This window comes from Solea solea, chromosome 16 (assembly GCF_958295425.1).
Source record: "Solea solea chromosome 16, fSolSol10.1, whole genome shotgun sequence".
Lineage (NCBI taxonomy): Eukaryota > Metazoa > Chordata > Actinopteri > Pleuronectiformes > Soleidae > Solea > Solea solea.
Genome location: NC_081149.1, coordinates 24,591,665 through 24,608,774, shown reverse-complemented (window position 1 = coordinate 24,608,774; position 17,110 = coordinate 24,591,665). Strand labels below are relative to the sequence as shown.

Sequence of the window (17,110 nt, the reverse complement as noted above, 5' to 3'; positions counted from 1 at the left end):
TCTCGGGATGCTAAAAGGCTGTAGAACGTTCATCAAAGGACACAGACGTTGCGCTTTCAATGGTTCTCGAATGTTGACAAGAGTGCGACGTCACTATCACCGTATCAGCGTATTCAAATCATTTCCGGGTTGTGCGGGACATTAGAGCATGCGCAGTAGTGTTACTCCGAGCCCCCAGCGACTTTCTCCGGGGACAGCCGAGTGCACCGTTTACAAAGTGACACAAACTTAAGTGTTTCTCCCACATGAAGCACCGTCAGAAACAGCTCCCATGTCAAGCTGAGGAATTTCATTATTTGTCTCTCAGCTTCCTTTAAAAACAACAAATAAAAGAATCAAAAATCAAAGCCTTAAAGTTTTTTTCGCTTTTAGTTAAAAAAAAAAAATAGCACCCAATATTTCTGCCACAAACTTTTCTGGCTGTAAGATGAAAAAAAAGAGAAGTAATGTTTTACAGGCAGATCGTGGAGTCATCACTGAACACCAGGTGGTGCGTTCATGTCTAAATAGGCAGTGGTATTTCTCATTTAAAAAGGCACATTAATGCATTACAGGCTAAGATAAAAAATAAATAGTTTCTCATCACATTTGTGACCCAGTCTCTTCCATCAGTCTAACAGTTACCGAGTCTTTAAACTTTGGTGGCTCAGTAACAACTTTGGCCAAAATAAAGTTCAAAACTTATCCACTTACAATCTTTTGTCTTAAAAATAATAAAAATGATAATAAAATGACAGAATTAGTGAAGTCATTTGTTTTCACGAGGACTTTCCAAATATAATTATCAATCCTGGAAATTCATATTAAATAAAAAAAATATGTTTTCTTTATGTTTCTGAGCTGAGCAACGTCTGCATTTCACTGTCAGTCAGTGAGGTCGTTTAGCAGCTGTGTCTGTGTGTGTGTGTGTGTGTGAAACACTGGCTAACTCTACATGCACACACTGACCAGTTCTTTTCTACTCGAGAGCAACACAAATGTGTTCCCAGCATGTGTTTTATCACAAGCAAAATAAAATACAGCCCCCTCTACTGATGTTTAATGTGATGAACATTTGAACCAAATAATCTTAACCGGGTTAATCCGACCTCTGCTGCTTTGACAGCTCAGGACAGGATTATGAGGAGGGTTCTTTGTGCGTGTAGAAACAGTCATAGTCCAGATCATAGCAGCAGTGAAGCCTCTGACTGCTCCTGCAGCTCTGGCTGTGGCTGTGGCGAGATGCTGCTGCTCTTCTCCGTCTCTGTCGCCGAGACCTCCTTCCCATTTTCCTCCTCAGCTTTCCGTTTCTCTGCCTTGGTCTTGAACCTCAGTCCATGACCTGTCAATCACAGGGAATCATAGTTAGTTTATTGGGAGAAATTGAATTTACTAACCCAAACCCATGGTTTGGTTTTCCTAACCTGGAGCAGCACAAATAGACTAACACTCTTATGCAGTACTTTCCTGATATACTGTATATATGCATGCATGCATGTATGTACTGACTTGGACAGTCTGCCACCTCCTTGAAGGCCTTTTTCTTGCAGCAGCTTCGACACAGGTTGAAGACACACTTATTTCCCTGGAGAGGAAAATTAATAATAAACGTTATCAAGAACAACAAAACCCCAACAACCGTCTTTTCACAGGTCAAAATACACAATGACACACAGCATTTCATTCACAGAACAACAAGACTTCAAAGGAAATCCTTTCCATTTAAATCCAAACTTAATAACAAACCATTATCTCAAACATCATCATCGACTGTGCCACACACTCAAAACCCAGACAGTAAACGTCTTACCTTTGGGTTCCCACACTGTTCACATTTGATGTACTTGGCTTGTGGACAGAAAGAAGAGAGTCACGGTCAGACGTTTAGTTGTAGTTGAGGGAGAAGGAAGTTTTGACTGAGACTCACGTTTCTGCTCGGGACAGAAGTTCTTGTTGGGGTTGCGGGATCTTTTCTTCTGCTTGTTTTTGGAGAGCGTGTCTGTGGATCCATCAGAGTCCTCCAGTGCCCTCTTCTGACACACGGCCTTCTTCACCTCTGAACTCCGGCCGTTACCATTGGCAACTGGCTCCTTTGGCCTGTAGAGTGCAGTCAGTCATTATTCCTGTCACTATCGACTCTTTCATGCTGAAATGAGTGGGTACACCTGGGATTTGTGAAGCCTTGTGAACCCACACAAAAATAAAAAAAATACCTTTCCTATTGTCACTAATGTGGTGGTGTTTATTTTTCTCAAACCAATAATTGAGCATCACGTGTGTGTGTGTGTGAACGCTGTGAAGTAACAAACGTGCCAACTGTTCCAGGACTGTAAAAGGTAACATTTGTTACAAACATTTATGGCTAACGGCTAAGCTAATGGTCAGAAGATGAACGTTGCGCAGGAAATTACGCCACAGTTTGCATCTCTGCAAAGACGAGTTCCCACTAATGCTGATAAAACATGAACGTATTGGAGGATAGCACTTGGTCATGAATGTAAAGCGGTGACTCACACTGGTCTGACGTACGGCTGGCAGACCCAGTGAGGGAGGGGCAGGCCGCTGCCCTCCTTCTCTTCCACATCCTTTCCTTTGGCGATCTCCTCCTACACAAACACAAGTTGACTGTTTTCTCTGAGGTTTCTCCAAGTTTTAGCAAATGCAAATGCTTTTTATTTCACCATATAATATTATTATGGTTACCTGGCAACGCAGTCTCAGTTTATTGCTGACATCGGCCAAACCTTCCAGGTTCTTCATCTTGGCCAACTCCTCCCTCAGGTCCTGGTGTATCTGAAGCCTGCAAGACATTGTAGCAAATCTGTTACATTATAAAATATGCAGCGTGACATCTCTCTCTCTTACTCTGTCTCCTCTCCTATTGTTTTTTTTCCCCTTTGGCTCAACTGTTGTTTCAAATGTGCGTCATAAATAAACATGACTCTTACTCTCTTCAGCTGTACAACACAAACAACCACAGGACACCACAGAGCCAGAGGGTTGTTTGATTCGACGTGACTCTGAATGCAAGGGGCAGTTACTAGCTAATGTTAACTAGGTAATATGCCATGCTGTGTGCCTTGGTGGCAAGCCTATAGTCAGTATCTCAAGTAATGCCTCCCCTGGCAGCTTATCTCCACACACCAAACATACCAAACCGAACCGTTCCACTCTGTGTAAACAGGGCTTAATAAACCTTAGAGACTGTAACTGGCCCATGCATCAACAGAAATGCCACCAGACTGATTAAGAGTTGGGCTGGTCAGTAAAATCCAAGTACGAACAAAGACACACACACACACACACAGACAGACGGGGGCAGACAGACATACGTGTGGTGCCAGAGCTTGAAGAGGTGGGCTCGTACATAGGACAGAGTGCAGGGAGGATACTGCTTCACCAGCTCCAGGTACTCCTCAGCCATCTCCCACACTGGGGGGCTGCAACCCTCGAACAGTGCGGGGTTGTGAAGATTCCCCTCTAAAATGTTGCCAAAAAAGACACTGCATTATAATCTACAAATACAGCATTCATTAAAAATGTGCCACAAACAAAAACACTGCAACACACCTGCACTCATAACTCCCTGAACCCCTGTGTCCTGAATGCATCGCTCCACATCACTCAGGTGCTGAATGTTGCCGTTAGCAAACACTGGAATATTAAGAGACTTCCTGGAAGAAAAAGCACATCAAACTGTATCAGGAGGACAGAGATGACGTCCAGCACTGTGAGAAAAATGATGTGGCATAGAATGAATGAGTTGAAACTATAGGAAACATCTACAAACATTGGGAGTAAATACAAAGTGGTGGTAGCTCACTGCACTGCCTTGATGTGCTCCCAGCTGGCGATACCAGTCATCGCACCTTTCTGATCTTTGGTTCTGCCATGCACTGTCAGCAGCTGGGAACGAAAAGGGTCAAACTTTCCACATTTTCCTGAAACTGCATTTAAAGCAAACTTTTCACTGAGAGTAGATGCACTGATGTCCCTGGCTGTGCAATATATTTTAAATCATTTAAGGGTATTTTATGGTGCATTTTTAGATCTTTTTTTTTTTATGTTTTATGTTTTATACCCATCTTCTTTTATTCATTTATTTATTGCTGTGTTTGATGTGGTTGCTTTGTGTGGAAAATACTTGAATTATTTTATTATCTATAAATAAACACTCAGAAAAAAACAAACAAGTCTAACATTTGTAATAATAACAGAGAACGGAACCAACAACAAAGTACAGACGCAGTATTTCTTTTTATCATTACCATGCCTAATAAACAGAGTTAAAGAATAAAAAGCAAAGGTTTACACAACAAAACTAAAAACAGGTGATGCAGTATCATCATTGTAAGGTGGGGGGGTGAATCATAAGAGAAAAGGTAGAAAAGAGCGTTAAAGGAAGAGATTTTTACCTGACATCCAGCTTTCTCCAGCATCTGGGCATAGGACACCGTCTTGTCAATCTCCTTGAACACACGGATCTTGCATGTGATGGGCACCGAGAGCTTTTCGTTGGCTAACTTGACTACAAAACAAAAGCAGCAGTTTAAGACGGGACAAGAGAATAGAATAATACATCAACAGAGAAAAAACTGCAGTGTGAGGACAACAGTTATGAATTTGAGGGTCTTTGATTACATTTCTGTCATGTTTACTTAACCTAAACATCAGAGGACTTACCCATTTTCTCCAGCAGCTCCCATTCATCTTGTAAGAAGACTCCATAGTGTCCTTGTAAACAAGCATCAGACCTGGTTAGTTCTCTGACATACACAAAGCTGACAGCTCTTTCTTTCCTGATACAGAGTTAAACGTTTGATTGCTTTCTGTTACGAGTGTTTTTACCTCTCTTGGCTATCATCTGAGGACAGCCTAGGTTGAGGTCGATGGCGTCACAGTAGTCCTGCGCCAGCAGCGCCGCCTTGAGGAACACCTCTGGATCATTGGCACAAAACTGACACACAGCAAAAGGGAACACTGGTTTACACCCAACGTTACACGAGGGAAAGAATATTACATGTGCAACAGGGCTGCAACAATTGGTAGAATTCCTGAATGAAATGTTGATACTTTATTAATTAGTTTCATTTTCCTAAATGTGACTTTTCTGGTTTCTTTGCTCATCATTAACAAAAAACTGAACATCTTTGGTGAGTGAAAGAAACATTTGAGGTTTGAGGAACATGTCACTGACTGATATTGTACACTATTGCCTTGGTAAAACAACCATTCAAAACAATTATTGACAGATTCATTGATATTGAAAATAAATGCAGCCACAGTGTAAATGATCAAATTCCATGGGATTATCCTAAATGAAAAATATGCTGGACGATACTTGTAAACAATGAAATAGAACACACCTGGGCAACACAACACACCTGTCAGTCACATGTTCCAATACTTTTGCTCACATGAAAAATATGTGGGTTCAAAAAAAAGGTACTATCTTCTATGTTGTGTATCAGATGTAAATACCTGGAAGTAAAAGCTGAAATGTTCATCTTATGTCTCATGTTCAGCTTTTGATGTCAAACCCAAATGTTATCAGTCTATGGCAAAAATAAAGGAATTGGCCTCACTGTTCCAATAATATAGGAGGGCACTGTATAATGTGGGAAGAGGACAAACTCTTTGGCTTACAGCCACTTTCACAAACTGTGAAACATCTTGCCAGTGGTGGTGTAGAGTCTCACCTGCGTGATGAGAGGTCTGTCCTCCTCACAAACCTCATTGTAGAGGTTCTCCCTCCTGTAGTTGGCATCACGGACAAACACCTGAGCATGCAGCATGGGAGTGTAACAGAGCTGAGCACCATGTCGGCGGCTCAGCAGGCGCCAGGCCAGCTCACTCTGGTCCACCATGGGTGCCACCACGAACTGGGCCTCTTTCAGCGTCTTCCTCCAGAACTCAAAGCCCTGGAGCTTTGCCATCACTGCACAAGAAACCACAAGATTAATGATTATACAAAAAATATGGTTTCCAGCAAGACAACACAAGAAAAGCTGGACAGATTAAGGGAAAGAGTGCCATCATTTTTCTAATTTTGCTCCTGCTCTACTGACAGGGTTTTGAAATCCAACCGAATAACAAGACATGACCTGAAAGGAGATCTAGAGCAGCAAGGAATATTATAAGAGGATTTGAAAATGTGTTTGTTTATTCTCTCATTCATAGTTCACCCACTACAAACCACACTGAGCTCATTCTACAGGCGTCGCTCAGCTTTTTACTCAGTGCTCACTGTCATGAATCATATGTACACATATAAGACCTTATGACTGACATTTCAGTAGTATGAACATCAGGACAGGAGACAACATTTAGTAAAATACTGTTTTATGAATAAAGTATTATATAATCCTTTGCGTGCGTATGTTTGTGTAGTTTGTGTATAGTTTATATGTCCATCTATTTAAGTTAAGAAATGTACTTATATTCAGAAGACCATCAAATCACTATTTAGTAACAGAATTTCAGTTATTTTAGCAGTCCTCACAAAAAACATCACAATTTCTTGTTTTTCCAATTAGTTCTCCGAGAATGAAGAAAAACTGGGTCATGATAGTTTTGTATTTGATGTGACTCAGGACTGAGTGCAAACTAAAATATTCCTACTTATAAAACAAGTCAATGACATGGCATAAGAGGAACTTAGCACAACAGTGCATTTGTGTAAATGTTCTTAATTACATGTTATATCATCACATTTCAACCAGTGTGTTAGTCTCAAGCCAGCATTGATGCATGAACTCAACCAAAATGTCTGAAGTGACTACTGGTTTATATGTTGTCATGTAAGTAAATGTTACTGTATTGTGTGTTCGAGCAAAATACCAAAATATAGCAACTTAAAAAATGTCATTAGACACAACATGTCGTGAGTCTAGTGTGTTAAACGTGTGTTTGGAACGTTAAACGTGAGCGTTTCTTCTTTTCTGCCTCAGTACATGTTAGCATTTACCCGCTGTGTTGCATCTCTGCTGTGCTGTTAGCCAGCTAGCTAGCTAGGTAGCTAGCAAACACATCAAAGCACGTGACAGAGCAGTGCAGCGCAACTGTAACGAGTTTGACAGAAAGTGTGTCACACGTTTGCTCCTCTAACGACAGCGTGTCCGCGCAGCTCACGCACGAGCTGCTGTTACTGTCGAGAAATGCACAAATAAACTCGTCGTTTCACCTGCAACAGTGTGAGATGTGGAGAGAACCGCTCGCGGAGTCCTGTCGCGAGCGCAGTCTCGGGAAATCTGAACCACATTAAGCCCACGAGGAAACTCACGTGGATTCAGAGTCCAGCACGGAGTGTGTACAGTTTACACGCAGAACTGCCGGTGCGCCAGATTCTCTACTCGGAAAATTACCCATAATCCATAGCTATATTCTTCTTTCTCCTCTGTATACATTTGCGGTAGACTATACTAAGCGAAGGCGTATTGCTGCCCCCCACAGGTCACTGGTGGAATACATTTTAACTAAAAATCTTTATGGCAGAGCTTCATAATCTACAAATATACGTCTAGATTTATACATGATCGTACATCTAGAATATAATTGAAGTTTAACACAACCAGAACATTTAATTCGAAAATATTTGACCTCATAAGTGCTGAACAATTCGGGTAAAAAGTCTAATTGGAATTTTTCCTGACATATATCACAATTTGAATTGTGATATAATTTTTAAGCTTCAATTCAACATTTACTATATTCTAGCTTTAAAATAAGATGAAGCATAACAACATGGGATTCTGCCAAAAAAAAATTAACCAATACAACGATGAGATCTTAAAGATATGCATTGTTGTTTTTATGTAAACAAATAAACAAAATGTCCTTTCATATTGTTTTATTCAAACATACACATATTAAGTACAGACAATACAAAGCCTTTAAGCAACATGAATTTGGAGATACTTTATACTGGCCGTGCCTAATAATCCGTAAATAACAGTTTATGTGAGACACAGTCACATGTTCATGGCAACAAAGCAACATTTCAACCAGCGCTGCCTTGTGTTATTGAACTGCAGTGGAACAGATAACGGCGTCCTCTCCCTCTATACCATAATGGCAGTGATTGTTACGACCACGTCACACCAGCATTAAATGACAATATCTGTAATTGTATCACAGTGAACTGCTTGTGGTGAATGTTTTGGTTTTGCTGAACTCTGGGACATGAGCATGTGCTGTTGTGCTGAGCTCAGCGTTCACAGCAGATTACTGACAATGTCGGATCATCCAGTTTAATTAAAAGCAGGCAGCAGACAGGATCACATGTTGAGTTTAATCCTTAGGTTATTAAAAATCAGAGCAAGACATGAGCAAACTAAGTGGCTGAAACCCCCCCCCACACACATTTTAACATTTTTAAGAACTCTTGATATCTTCAGATATCTTTAGATATATAAATAGTTTTGAACTTAGTTCAAAACTAGCTTTCAACCATTTCAATTAGTTTTCAACCATTTCCTTTTTACAGTGTATAAACATACAGTATTTAAATGCTCTGAGTGATAAAATACAATATATCTTCTTTATGATTTTGTTTCTACTTTCATGTAACCTTGATAAACTCATTATTATTATTATTATTATTATTATTATTATTATGAGTAGTAACAGCAGCAATAGAAGTAGTAATATTACTTTTGTGCTTTCTTTGTAAGAACAATGCGTAATGTAATACTATTATTGCACCAAATATAGCTCAAAGCTAATTTCCCCTTAGTTGAAACCAAGAAAACAGGATATTGGTCACCTTTATTTGCCAGTGGCTACATCAAAATTCACCTATTGAATTGTAACATTAGCTATATACACAAGACGTATGAACCACCACAATATAAAACATAAATTCTTGTTAATGTGGCAGTGATGCTGAAAACTCCCTGACAAACACAGAAGCACAACAAACCACTTCAAAATACACTGTTTTTTAAAAACCTTGTCTGCTCACAGGCATGTTTCAGGACTGGTGGCAACGTCACCATTCTGTTGTGACTCTTTCAGGAAGTTTTCTACTTCCTGTGAGTTCACTGTAACACTGTCTGGCCTGACCTCACCTACTTTCTCTTCCTGCTTTTCCCTTTTCATCTCCTTCTCCTTCTCCTTCTCCCCTCTCGCTCCTTCCTCCTCCTGGTGGCTGGGTTCTGCAGCTTTGCCTGGCGCCTCTGTCTCGGCGTCGCTCGTCATCGTGCCATCCTCGAGGCCGTCCGCCAGCACTGAAGACTTCTTAGAGATACAGATGAAGTTGCAAGTGGCCAGAACCACGGCTGAGATGACAACCTCGGTTCCCGCCAGCAGGAAGACAAACATGTAGTTGCCGGTGGCGTCGAGAAGCCGACCTGAGACGGAAGAAAGAGACAGAAACAGAATCAAAGAAAAACTGGTTATAATAGAGGCTGTAAATGCTCATTTAAAGAGACGCTGAGAGGATAATATTATATTTTCTGCTACAGCCATGCAAAGGTTATGTACTGAAACTTTTCTCTGATGCAAGGCAATTGTATTTTATGGATTACAATTGGAAGCATTTTTGTTTTTAATTGGCTGAAATGATGCATTCATGAAAAAAAGCCCCGGTAACCAGGTTCAATCCCTAATGGCAAAGCAAAAATTGAGCCAAGCCGAGCCGTGCTAGAACTGTATAATAATGTAATGTTGTAGTTGTGACACGTACTAACCTGCACAAGGTGGCCCCACCAGCACAGCTATGGCCTCCATGAGCAGGACCAGGCCGATGGCACTGGAGAACTTCTTTGTGCCAACTATTTCCATGAGAACTTCAAACTGCAGCGCTCCTACCATCCCATAGGAGATGCCAAAGAAGATTGCGAATACCACCAGGGATGCGTAGTCCTTGGCCTGGGACAAATTAAATCGTGATGGAACCCACAGGATTTTATACAAACATTTTCTTTCCTGTTCATTAGGAGCAAGATTTCACAAACCTGAGACCCGATCAGGTCAGTGACTCCATTGAAGATCATAGCAAAGCTGAAAAGGTACACGCAGCGAGGCCGAACCCAATTCAGTCCGGCAATCACACCACACGTAGGCCGGGCAAAAATGTCAACAAAGCCCAGGATCGTGAGCAGCAGAGCTGACTTGGTGTCCTCGTTCCCCAGCTCCTTAGCATAGCTCACAAAAAACACTGGAGGCACAAACAGCCCCAGCACCATGATGGACGCTGATACAGTGTAGATGACAAAAGCCCGGTCTTTGAAGACGGAGAAGTCCAGCAGTTTGGCCTTGGGCTTCTTCTTCTCCTCTGCTCCCTCTTCCTTCTTCTGTTCCACATCATTGGCCTGATGGGTTTTGGGGGCGACTAGCGGCTTCATCAAGGCCCCACATACACAGCAGTTTAGTAAAATGCCACCCAAGATGAGGAAGCCCCCCCGCCATCCATAGTGGTACTGGAGGACCTGACCCAGTGGAGATAAGCAGCAAAGTGCCACAGGACTTCCTGCTGCTGATAGCCCATTGGCCAATGGACGCTTCTCACTGAAGTAGCGATTGAGCATAATCAGCGATGGCTGAAAGTTCAGGGCTAACCCAAGACCTGCATCAGAGAAACATTTGTTTTACATTGCTTTACATTTACATTTAATCCTATACCACCAATGCTTCAATGTGAAATAACGTATCATGCTCTGGCTGCTGTAGAAACATGATGGCACAAGATGGCGTTTTCTGTAAAGCAACGCTGAAATGTTAGCTAACACTAGGCTACTGTTTTCTGTAAAGCAACACTGAAATGTTAGCTAACACTAGGCTACTGTTTTCTGTAAAGCAACACTGAAATGTTAGCTAACGCTAGGCTACTGTTTTCTGTAAAGCAACACTGAAATGTTAGCTAACACTAGGCTACTGTTTTCTGTAAAGCAACACTGAGATGTTAGCTAACACTAGGCTACTGTTTTCTGTAAAGCAACACTAAAATGTTAGCTAACATTGGGCTACTGTTTTCTGTAAAGCAACACTGAAATGTTAGCTAATGTTAGCTAATGCTAGGCTACTGTTTTCTGTAAAGCAACACTGAAATGTTAGCTTATGCTAGGCTACTGTTTTCTGTAAAGCAACACTAAAATGTTAGCTAACACTAGGCTACTGTTTTCTGTAAAGCAACACTGAAATGTTAGCTAATGCTAGGCTACTGTTTTCTGTAAAGCAACACTGAAATGTTAGCTAACACTAGGCTACTGTTTCTGTAAAGCAACACTGAGATGTTAGCTAACACTAGGCTAATGTTTTCTGTAACGCAACACTGAAATGTTAGCTAATGCTAGGCTACTGTTTTCTGTAAAGCAACACTGAAATGTTAGCTAATGTTAGCTAATGCTAGGCTACTGTTTTCTGTAAAGCAACACTGAAATGTTAGCTAATGCTAGGCTACTGTTTTTTAGTCAAAATTAGACATAAAATAACAAAGAGCAGCTAGAATAAAACATAAAATGATCAGGTAAGATTGTGAATAGCCACACACTTGGTGCAGATTTAGGGCTGTTGCCGAAAAGACCAGGGGTCACGATCTGTGTTTGTCTCTGTGTGGCCCTGTGATGGACTGTCCACTGTTTCTATCACAATATAGTAAAGAACATTTAAATAAAAAAACACACAATGCTTGGTCATTCATTAGAACACCTCTGGAGTGTTGATCTTATGTCTGATAACACGTGTGAGCGATGCTGTGATTTCACTGAGGATAAGTCAGAAGTACTCTGACAGTCTGACCTGTAATAACCCCAGTCGAGAGGTAGATGTGGATGATGCTGGTGGAGAAGGAGGCAAGGATCATTCCCAGAGAGGCGAAGAGGCCTCCAACCATCATCACTGGACGACAGCCGAAACGGTTCACCAGCACGCTGCACGCAGGACCTGGACAGGGTGCAATGACCTGGGTCAGCTGTGTGTGTCTTTGTGACTGGATAAAGTGTTTCTGAAATAATATGGAGCTATTTAAAGGGAAACTTCAGGTGTGTACAAGGTTTTTAGCCACTTAACAAAAGAAAAATCTCCCACACCAAAGTCAGTCAGTCATCATCTACCACCAGAGGGTCGCGGGGGTGCTGTGCCAATCTCAGCTACATGGGGCGATAGGCGGGGTACACCCTGGACAGTTCGCCAGTCCATCGCAGGGCCACACACAGATAGAGACAAACAACCATTCACTCTCACACTCACTCCTATGGTCAATTTAGAGTGTCCAATTTACCTATCCCCACATTGCATGTTTTTGGACTGTGGGAGGAAGACGGAGAACCCGGAGAGAACCCACGCACACACGGGGAGAACATGCAAACTCCATGCAGAAAGGCCCTTGTTCCAACCGGGGCTCGAACCCGGGTCTTCTCGCTGCAAGGCGAGAGTGCTAACCACTACACCACCGTGTGGCCCCCCCCCACCAAAGTCCATAGAGAAAATGAGTGATTTTAGCTCGTGGGGAGACGGGAGCTGCTGGTCTTCTGCTGCCTCGTGTGGTCACTTTGTGTCACTGATGTAAATCAGAAGGGAGGATGTCAAATACTGAAGTCACAAAGTAACACATTTGAACTTAGTGATGGAGGCAGCAGAGGATCAACTCCTGTGTGCTGTGATGTAAAATCACTGATTTACTCTATAGTGGTTTACAAACTTCACTTTCCTGTCTAACAGTGAGATAAAGACACATAACGTATTCTTAAAATATCGTAGACTTACATTGATGTAGATTCTATTGCTGAGTCTTTGGTTAAGTGGCTAAAATCTCTTTTTTTCTTTGTGGTGTTTGACAGCTTTAGAAGTTAAATTGAAATTACAAAGGTAAAGTAAAAGAAATGAGCACAGAAGTTTATGTGTTATACATATTAATCCCTCCTTCCTCTTCACTGCTTATTTATAATAGTTTAATACAAAGTTTTGGAATACTGTGATGTACCTGTGCCGTAGAGCATGGCCAGCAGTATGGAGGAGATCCAGGCCGTGTCGCTGTATCCCACCCCAAAATCCCGGATCAGGTCTTTGAAAAAGACACTGACTGCTTTTGGGAACGCGTATGAGAAACCTGTGATGACAAAACAGCCGGCCAGCACCGCCCAGCCCCACCCGCCATCTGGTGCCTTCACCGCTCCTGCATCCAAGTCCAACGCCACGCCTCCCATGATGCTTCAGGGCTGCGTTTAAATGGAGACAGATAGAGAAGCTGGGGGAAGAAAAAAAGAAAATGTTTGTAATGTAATGTTTTTAGTTTCCCTCTAAATGCATCTAATTTAGTTAATGATTCAGTTAAGTCCAAAGAAAATCCTTTAAATTAGGTATCATATGTCAGCACAGAAGATAATTGTGAATGTCTAAACCACATTGGAATGACTTTATCTTTTTTAAATAAACAATTGCCTCACAGATAAAATACAAATGTTTTAGTGAACATTTCAATGTTAAAAATTAAACACACTGCAGAACAAACCGACAACAGCAAGGTCTGTTGAATCAAAGTCAAGCCTTCATTACCTTTAAGGATACAACAAAGAAAAAAAAATATTTTGAGAAAAAAAGTTGCAGATTAATGAGATTATAAGTGGCAAATCATTTTATACATAATACGCCGTCCTAGAAATGAGCTATCTGACTAGCTGATAAAAAAGAAAACGTTAATGCAGTGAAATGATTTCCATGTTATTGCAGATTTCCCTCGAAAAAGGCTGAGAGATCTGCACACAATGTGGAAAAAAAGCTGCTGGTCAGCGGAGACAGGAGAAGTGCTGGGTTCAACATACATGGACATACATGACGAGTCAGTGGAGAGAACCTCAGCCAAACACAGTTCTTTTATCCTGTTTAACAACAGACTGTTTACGAGGAGTCGACCTAAAGAAGACGTGTGAGTTGAAACTAAATGAGGTCAATAAACGGAGCCAGGAGACGCTGAGAAGCACAGTGAGGATGAGCTGTGTGAGTGTGTTGTCAACAACTGCTAAACAAGGTTTATCTACTGCTTTATCCTCCACTGGGGGGGGGGGGGGGGGGGGGGGGTTATTCTATTCTAAAAAAAACAAAGGGTTGAATTCCTACCTCATAGAATGAGGGAAGATGCTGAAAGACCGACACAACAATTGACCTTGATCCAATTCCAACTATAAAGTCAAAACTAACCTTTTCCTAGTTCACAAGCAACAGACATGATTCTCACAGGTGTTCACTGGATACAGCGCTTTTCTATTTACACCATTTAAACTTTCATACAACAACTCGTCTTTCAGACACATTCACACGCTGCCTGCACACAGACAGGAGCAACGTGGTCACTTACCCCGGGACACCAGCAATCAAACCCACAACCTTTAACAGTGCTGGTGAAAATGCAAGATCTAAGAAATGATCAGCCACAGAAAACAGTGGAATTTATTCAAAGAGTAGAAAAGGAGCTCCATAACTTAAGTGGCCTCATTAATAATCTGTAGACAGAAGGAATCCTGTGGCACCGAGCACTCATTTCTTGACACTTGACAGTTTTTTGGCATTCCTAAAGATCCTCAGCTGGACTGGACCAGTGTGTGTGTGTGTGTGTGTGTCACCTGTGTCACCTGATAGCTGCTAATCCACAATCTCTCCAAACCCCAGTGAGACACGTGTGTGTAACAGCAGCCAAAGATTCATAACGTGCTGATGAAGACTCTGGACGACCTCTACCATATTTATACAGTTCAGTGTATGAAGAGAGTTACATGCAAACACAAGAGTTAATGCTGGAGACAAACCGCTGCATGACGTCGACCTGACGTCGACCTTCAAAACCATCATTAACATGTGGACCAGATTCTGAAGGCTGGGGGTTTGGGTCCTTTCTGGTCAAAGTGGGAGGAGGGAGAGACTAACTGGAGGAAAACAAGGGGAAGACCATTCATCCATTCATTAGAAACAGAAACACCCCTGTTCCAACTGGGGATCAAACCCGGGTCCTCTTGCTGCAAAGGCAAGAGTGCTAACCACTACACAACCGTGTGGCCGGGGAAAGACCACGTACGTGATAAAGGAGCTGCAGACGTTTTCAAAAAGAAAGAAAAGGTTAAGATTTGCCCAAAGTCCAGCGAGAGCAAATCAGAGTCCAGAAAGACCCCATTACCCCCGTGTGTGAGTGCACACGGATGATGATGATGATGATGATGCTATGAAAGCTGAAAACAGTCATCATCATCATCAGTCTTCTGCAGTTCGTCAGCTTTCTTCTCTTCTTTCACCAAACACACAAACTTTAGTTTTCTTGCAGATCCGATTTGTCACATGTTTCATTTTCAATAATAATAAGAGCTGGAGTCACATTTGAGAGAAGAAAACAGAGACTGTTGCTATTGGATTGATTTTAGTGACGTAACCACAGCAAAATCTACACTGATGACGAGGTTTGGATAACGCAGACGTTTCTGAGAAAAGAAAACTGTGCAACGTTTCAGAAACAAACAACAGGAAAGTGGTTTAAAACTAACTGATAAATAAATATTGATAAATGTTATACTTGACACATAACACACAAAGGTCTCAAACTCACTCACTCACATTTTTCTTGAGCTTTGTGAATGTGTGCGTTGTCAACACTTTGTTTCCTGTCGTTGTGTAACTGTGTGATTCCATGAACCACTTCACGTCTGTATTTACCGTCCTGACGAGAACAACACGTGTGATTTACTGACGCTCTGCTCTGTTACTCTGTCACTGGTGCTGCCAAGTCTCTGGAGACAAATGTGGCGTTTACAGGCAACACTGCACACATTCACACCACAGCAGGTTCATGTACTGCGGTGCACGTACACACGTACACACGTACACACACGCACATCTATAAGATCATTCTAAGGCGTGACATCATTTCCTCATGAAAAAGTTCACTTATGTTACAAATCAGGTGACAGTCGCGTTCAAAGAGCTACGCAAATATTGACACTTTTATTGTCCAAGCCTTTCTTCCTCAAAGAGGAGTGGAGATGATGCTTCACTCTTTCTGTTTAATCTGCTCCTTAAACGCCTGCAAGGGGAACCGATGTCATTGTTATTCGTTGACTTTTCTTCTACTGCACATTTTAATCCAATGGATTTAGAGTTTTTTGAACAAACAGGACACAGAGAGTCAGGAGACATGGGCGTGTCCGTCTTATAGACCAATATGTGTCATTTTATCATTTTATTCTAAAGTATGCAGATGAAGGTCAGCTGTGAAGGTCAGTCTGCTGCGGGGAAATGAGAGCAGTCATGACGACTAACTCAATATGTTAAAAACAAAAGTCCATTACACCTGAGTTCACTTCTGTCACGCAGGTGTAATCCAGGACCATTGTTCACTCCACTTTAAGGACAATTTGTTACAAATGGTTCTGGTTCTGGTTCTGCAGTTGGCACCAAGCTTAATTTGGGCCGAGGACCGTCCGGTGTCTTGACGGACAGCCATTTGGATCCTCCGGCTCAGGGCTGGTGACATTGTTCTGGGTCTACACTTGACTTTTTTTGTTCCATCGCCCTCAGGATCTTTGAAGAAGTTTAAAATGACTGTTTTACTGCGTCTGACCTCAGCAGCAACGGCACGCTGCGAGATTCAGCTCAACAATCCGACCGCGTTCAAAGAGAGAAAGCTTTTCTGCCTTTGCCATCAGGCGGTCATGACAGAATGGATACCTGACAGTGTGGATACCGGACAGTGTGGATGCCCGACAGATAAGATTTAGGTTTTTAAAGGTTGTGGTCGTTTGATCAGCAAATAAACAGCTTTCAGTTTAATGGTTAATAAATTACTTACTCAAATTTGTTTTTTGATCTCACTCCCATTTCTTCTTTTTGCATTTTAATAGTGCAAAATGTAATTTTTCAACTGGTCTTAAAATTTTAATAAGGAATTCATATACATGTACATATATTTACATACACACACACACACACACACACATTAACTATTAATATTAAAGTAACTCTGTATGTATAACAAAAACTTTCTCCCTGCTTCACTTCACTCACTCACACGCACACACACACACACACACACACCTGCATGTGAAGTAGTTGTATTGGGCCTCTTACCGGATGACGATGATGATGATTGTGGTCCTGCTTCTTCAGCAGCGGAGCAGCTCTTCTCCCCACATGTCAGCCAGCAGCAGCTCAT

The 17,110-nt window shown here is 41.8% G+C and overlaps 2 protein-coding genes across 5 annotated transcripts; both read right to left on the bottom strand.

The window, feature by feature from the left end:
- Nucleotides 1-350: 350 nt before the first annotated feature.
- On the bottom strand, nt 351-7,367 carry dus1l (dihydrouridine synthase 1-like (S. cerevisiae)). Of its 2 annotated transcripts, none has more exons than XM_058653783.1 (14): nt 7,262-7,367; nt 5,679-5,917; nt 4,828-4,936; nt 4,663-4,713; nt 4,395-4,507; nt 3,803-3,885; nt 3,550-3,653; nt 3,312-3,459; nt 2,683-2,779; nt 2,494-2,585; nt 1,907-2,076; nt 1,790-1,827; nt 1,489-1,564; nt 351-1,321 (listed from the first exon to the last, which is right to left on the bottom strand). In XM_058653783.1, the coding sequence occupies exons 2-14, from the start codon at nt 5,913-5,915 to the stop codon at nt 1,164-1,166; spliced, it is 1,476 nt and encodes a 491-aa protein (XP_058509766.1). In that variant the 5' UTR covers nt 5,916-5,917; nt 7,262-7,367; the 3' UTR covers nt 351-1,163. The 2 variants fall into 2 exon arrangements, with proteins under 2 accessions (XP_058509766.1, XP_058509765.1); XM_058653782.1 differs by having other exon boundaries at nt 7,163-7,351.
- Nucleotides 7,368-7,838: 471 nt separating this feature from the next.
- Nucleotides 7,839-17,110, bottom strand: slc16a3a (solute carrier family 16 member 3a). 3 transcript variants are annotated; one of them, XM_058652631.1, is made up of 6 exons: nt 17,026-17,110; nt 12,902-13,165; nt 11,719-11,862; nt 9,936-10,546; nt 9,669-9,849; nt 7,839-9,329 (listed from the first exon to the last, which is right to left on the bottom strand). In XM_058652631.1, exons 2-6 carry the CDS (start codon nt 13,122-13,124, stop codon nt 8,938-8,940), a joined length of 1,551 nt encoding a protein of 516 aa, XP_058508614.1. In that variant the 5' UTR covers nt 13,125-13,165; nt 17,026-17,110; the 3' UTR covers nt 7,839-8,937. The 3 variants fall into 3 exon arrangements, with proteins under 3 accessions (XP_058508614.1, XP_058508615.1, XP_058508613.1); XM_058652632.1 differs by having other exon boundaries at nt 12,902-13,136; nt 17,026-17,065; XM_058652630.1 differs by lacking the exon at nt 17,026-17,110 and having other exon boundaries at nt 12,902-13,218.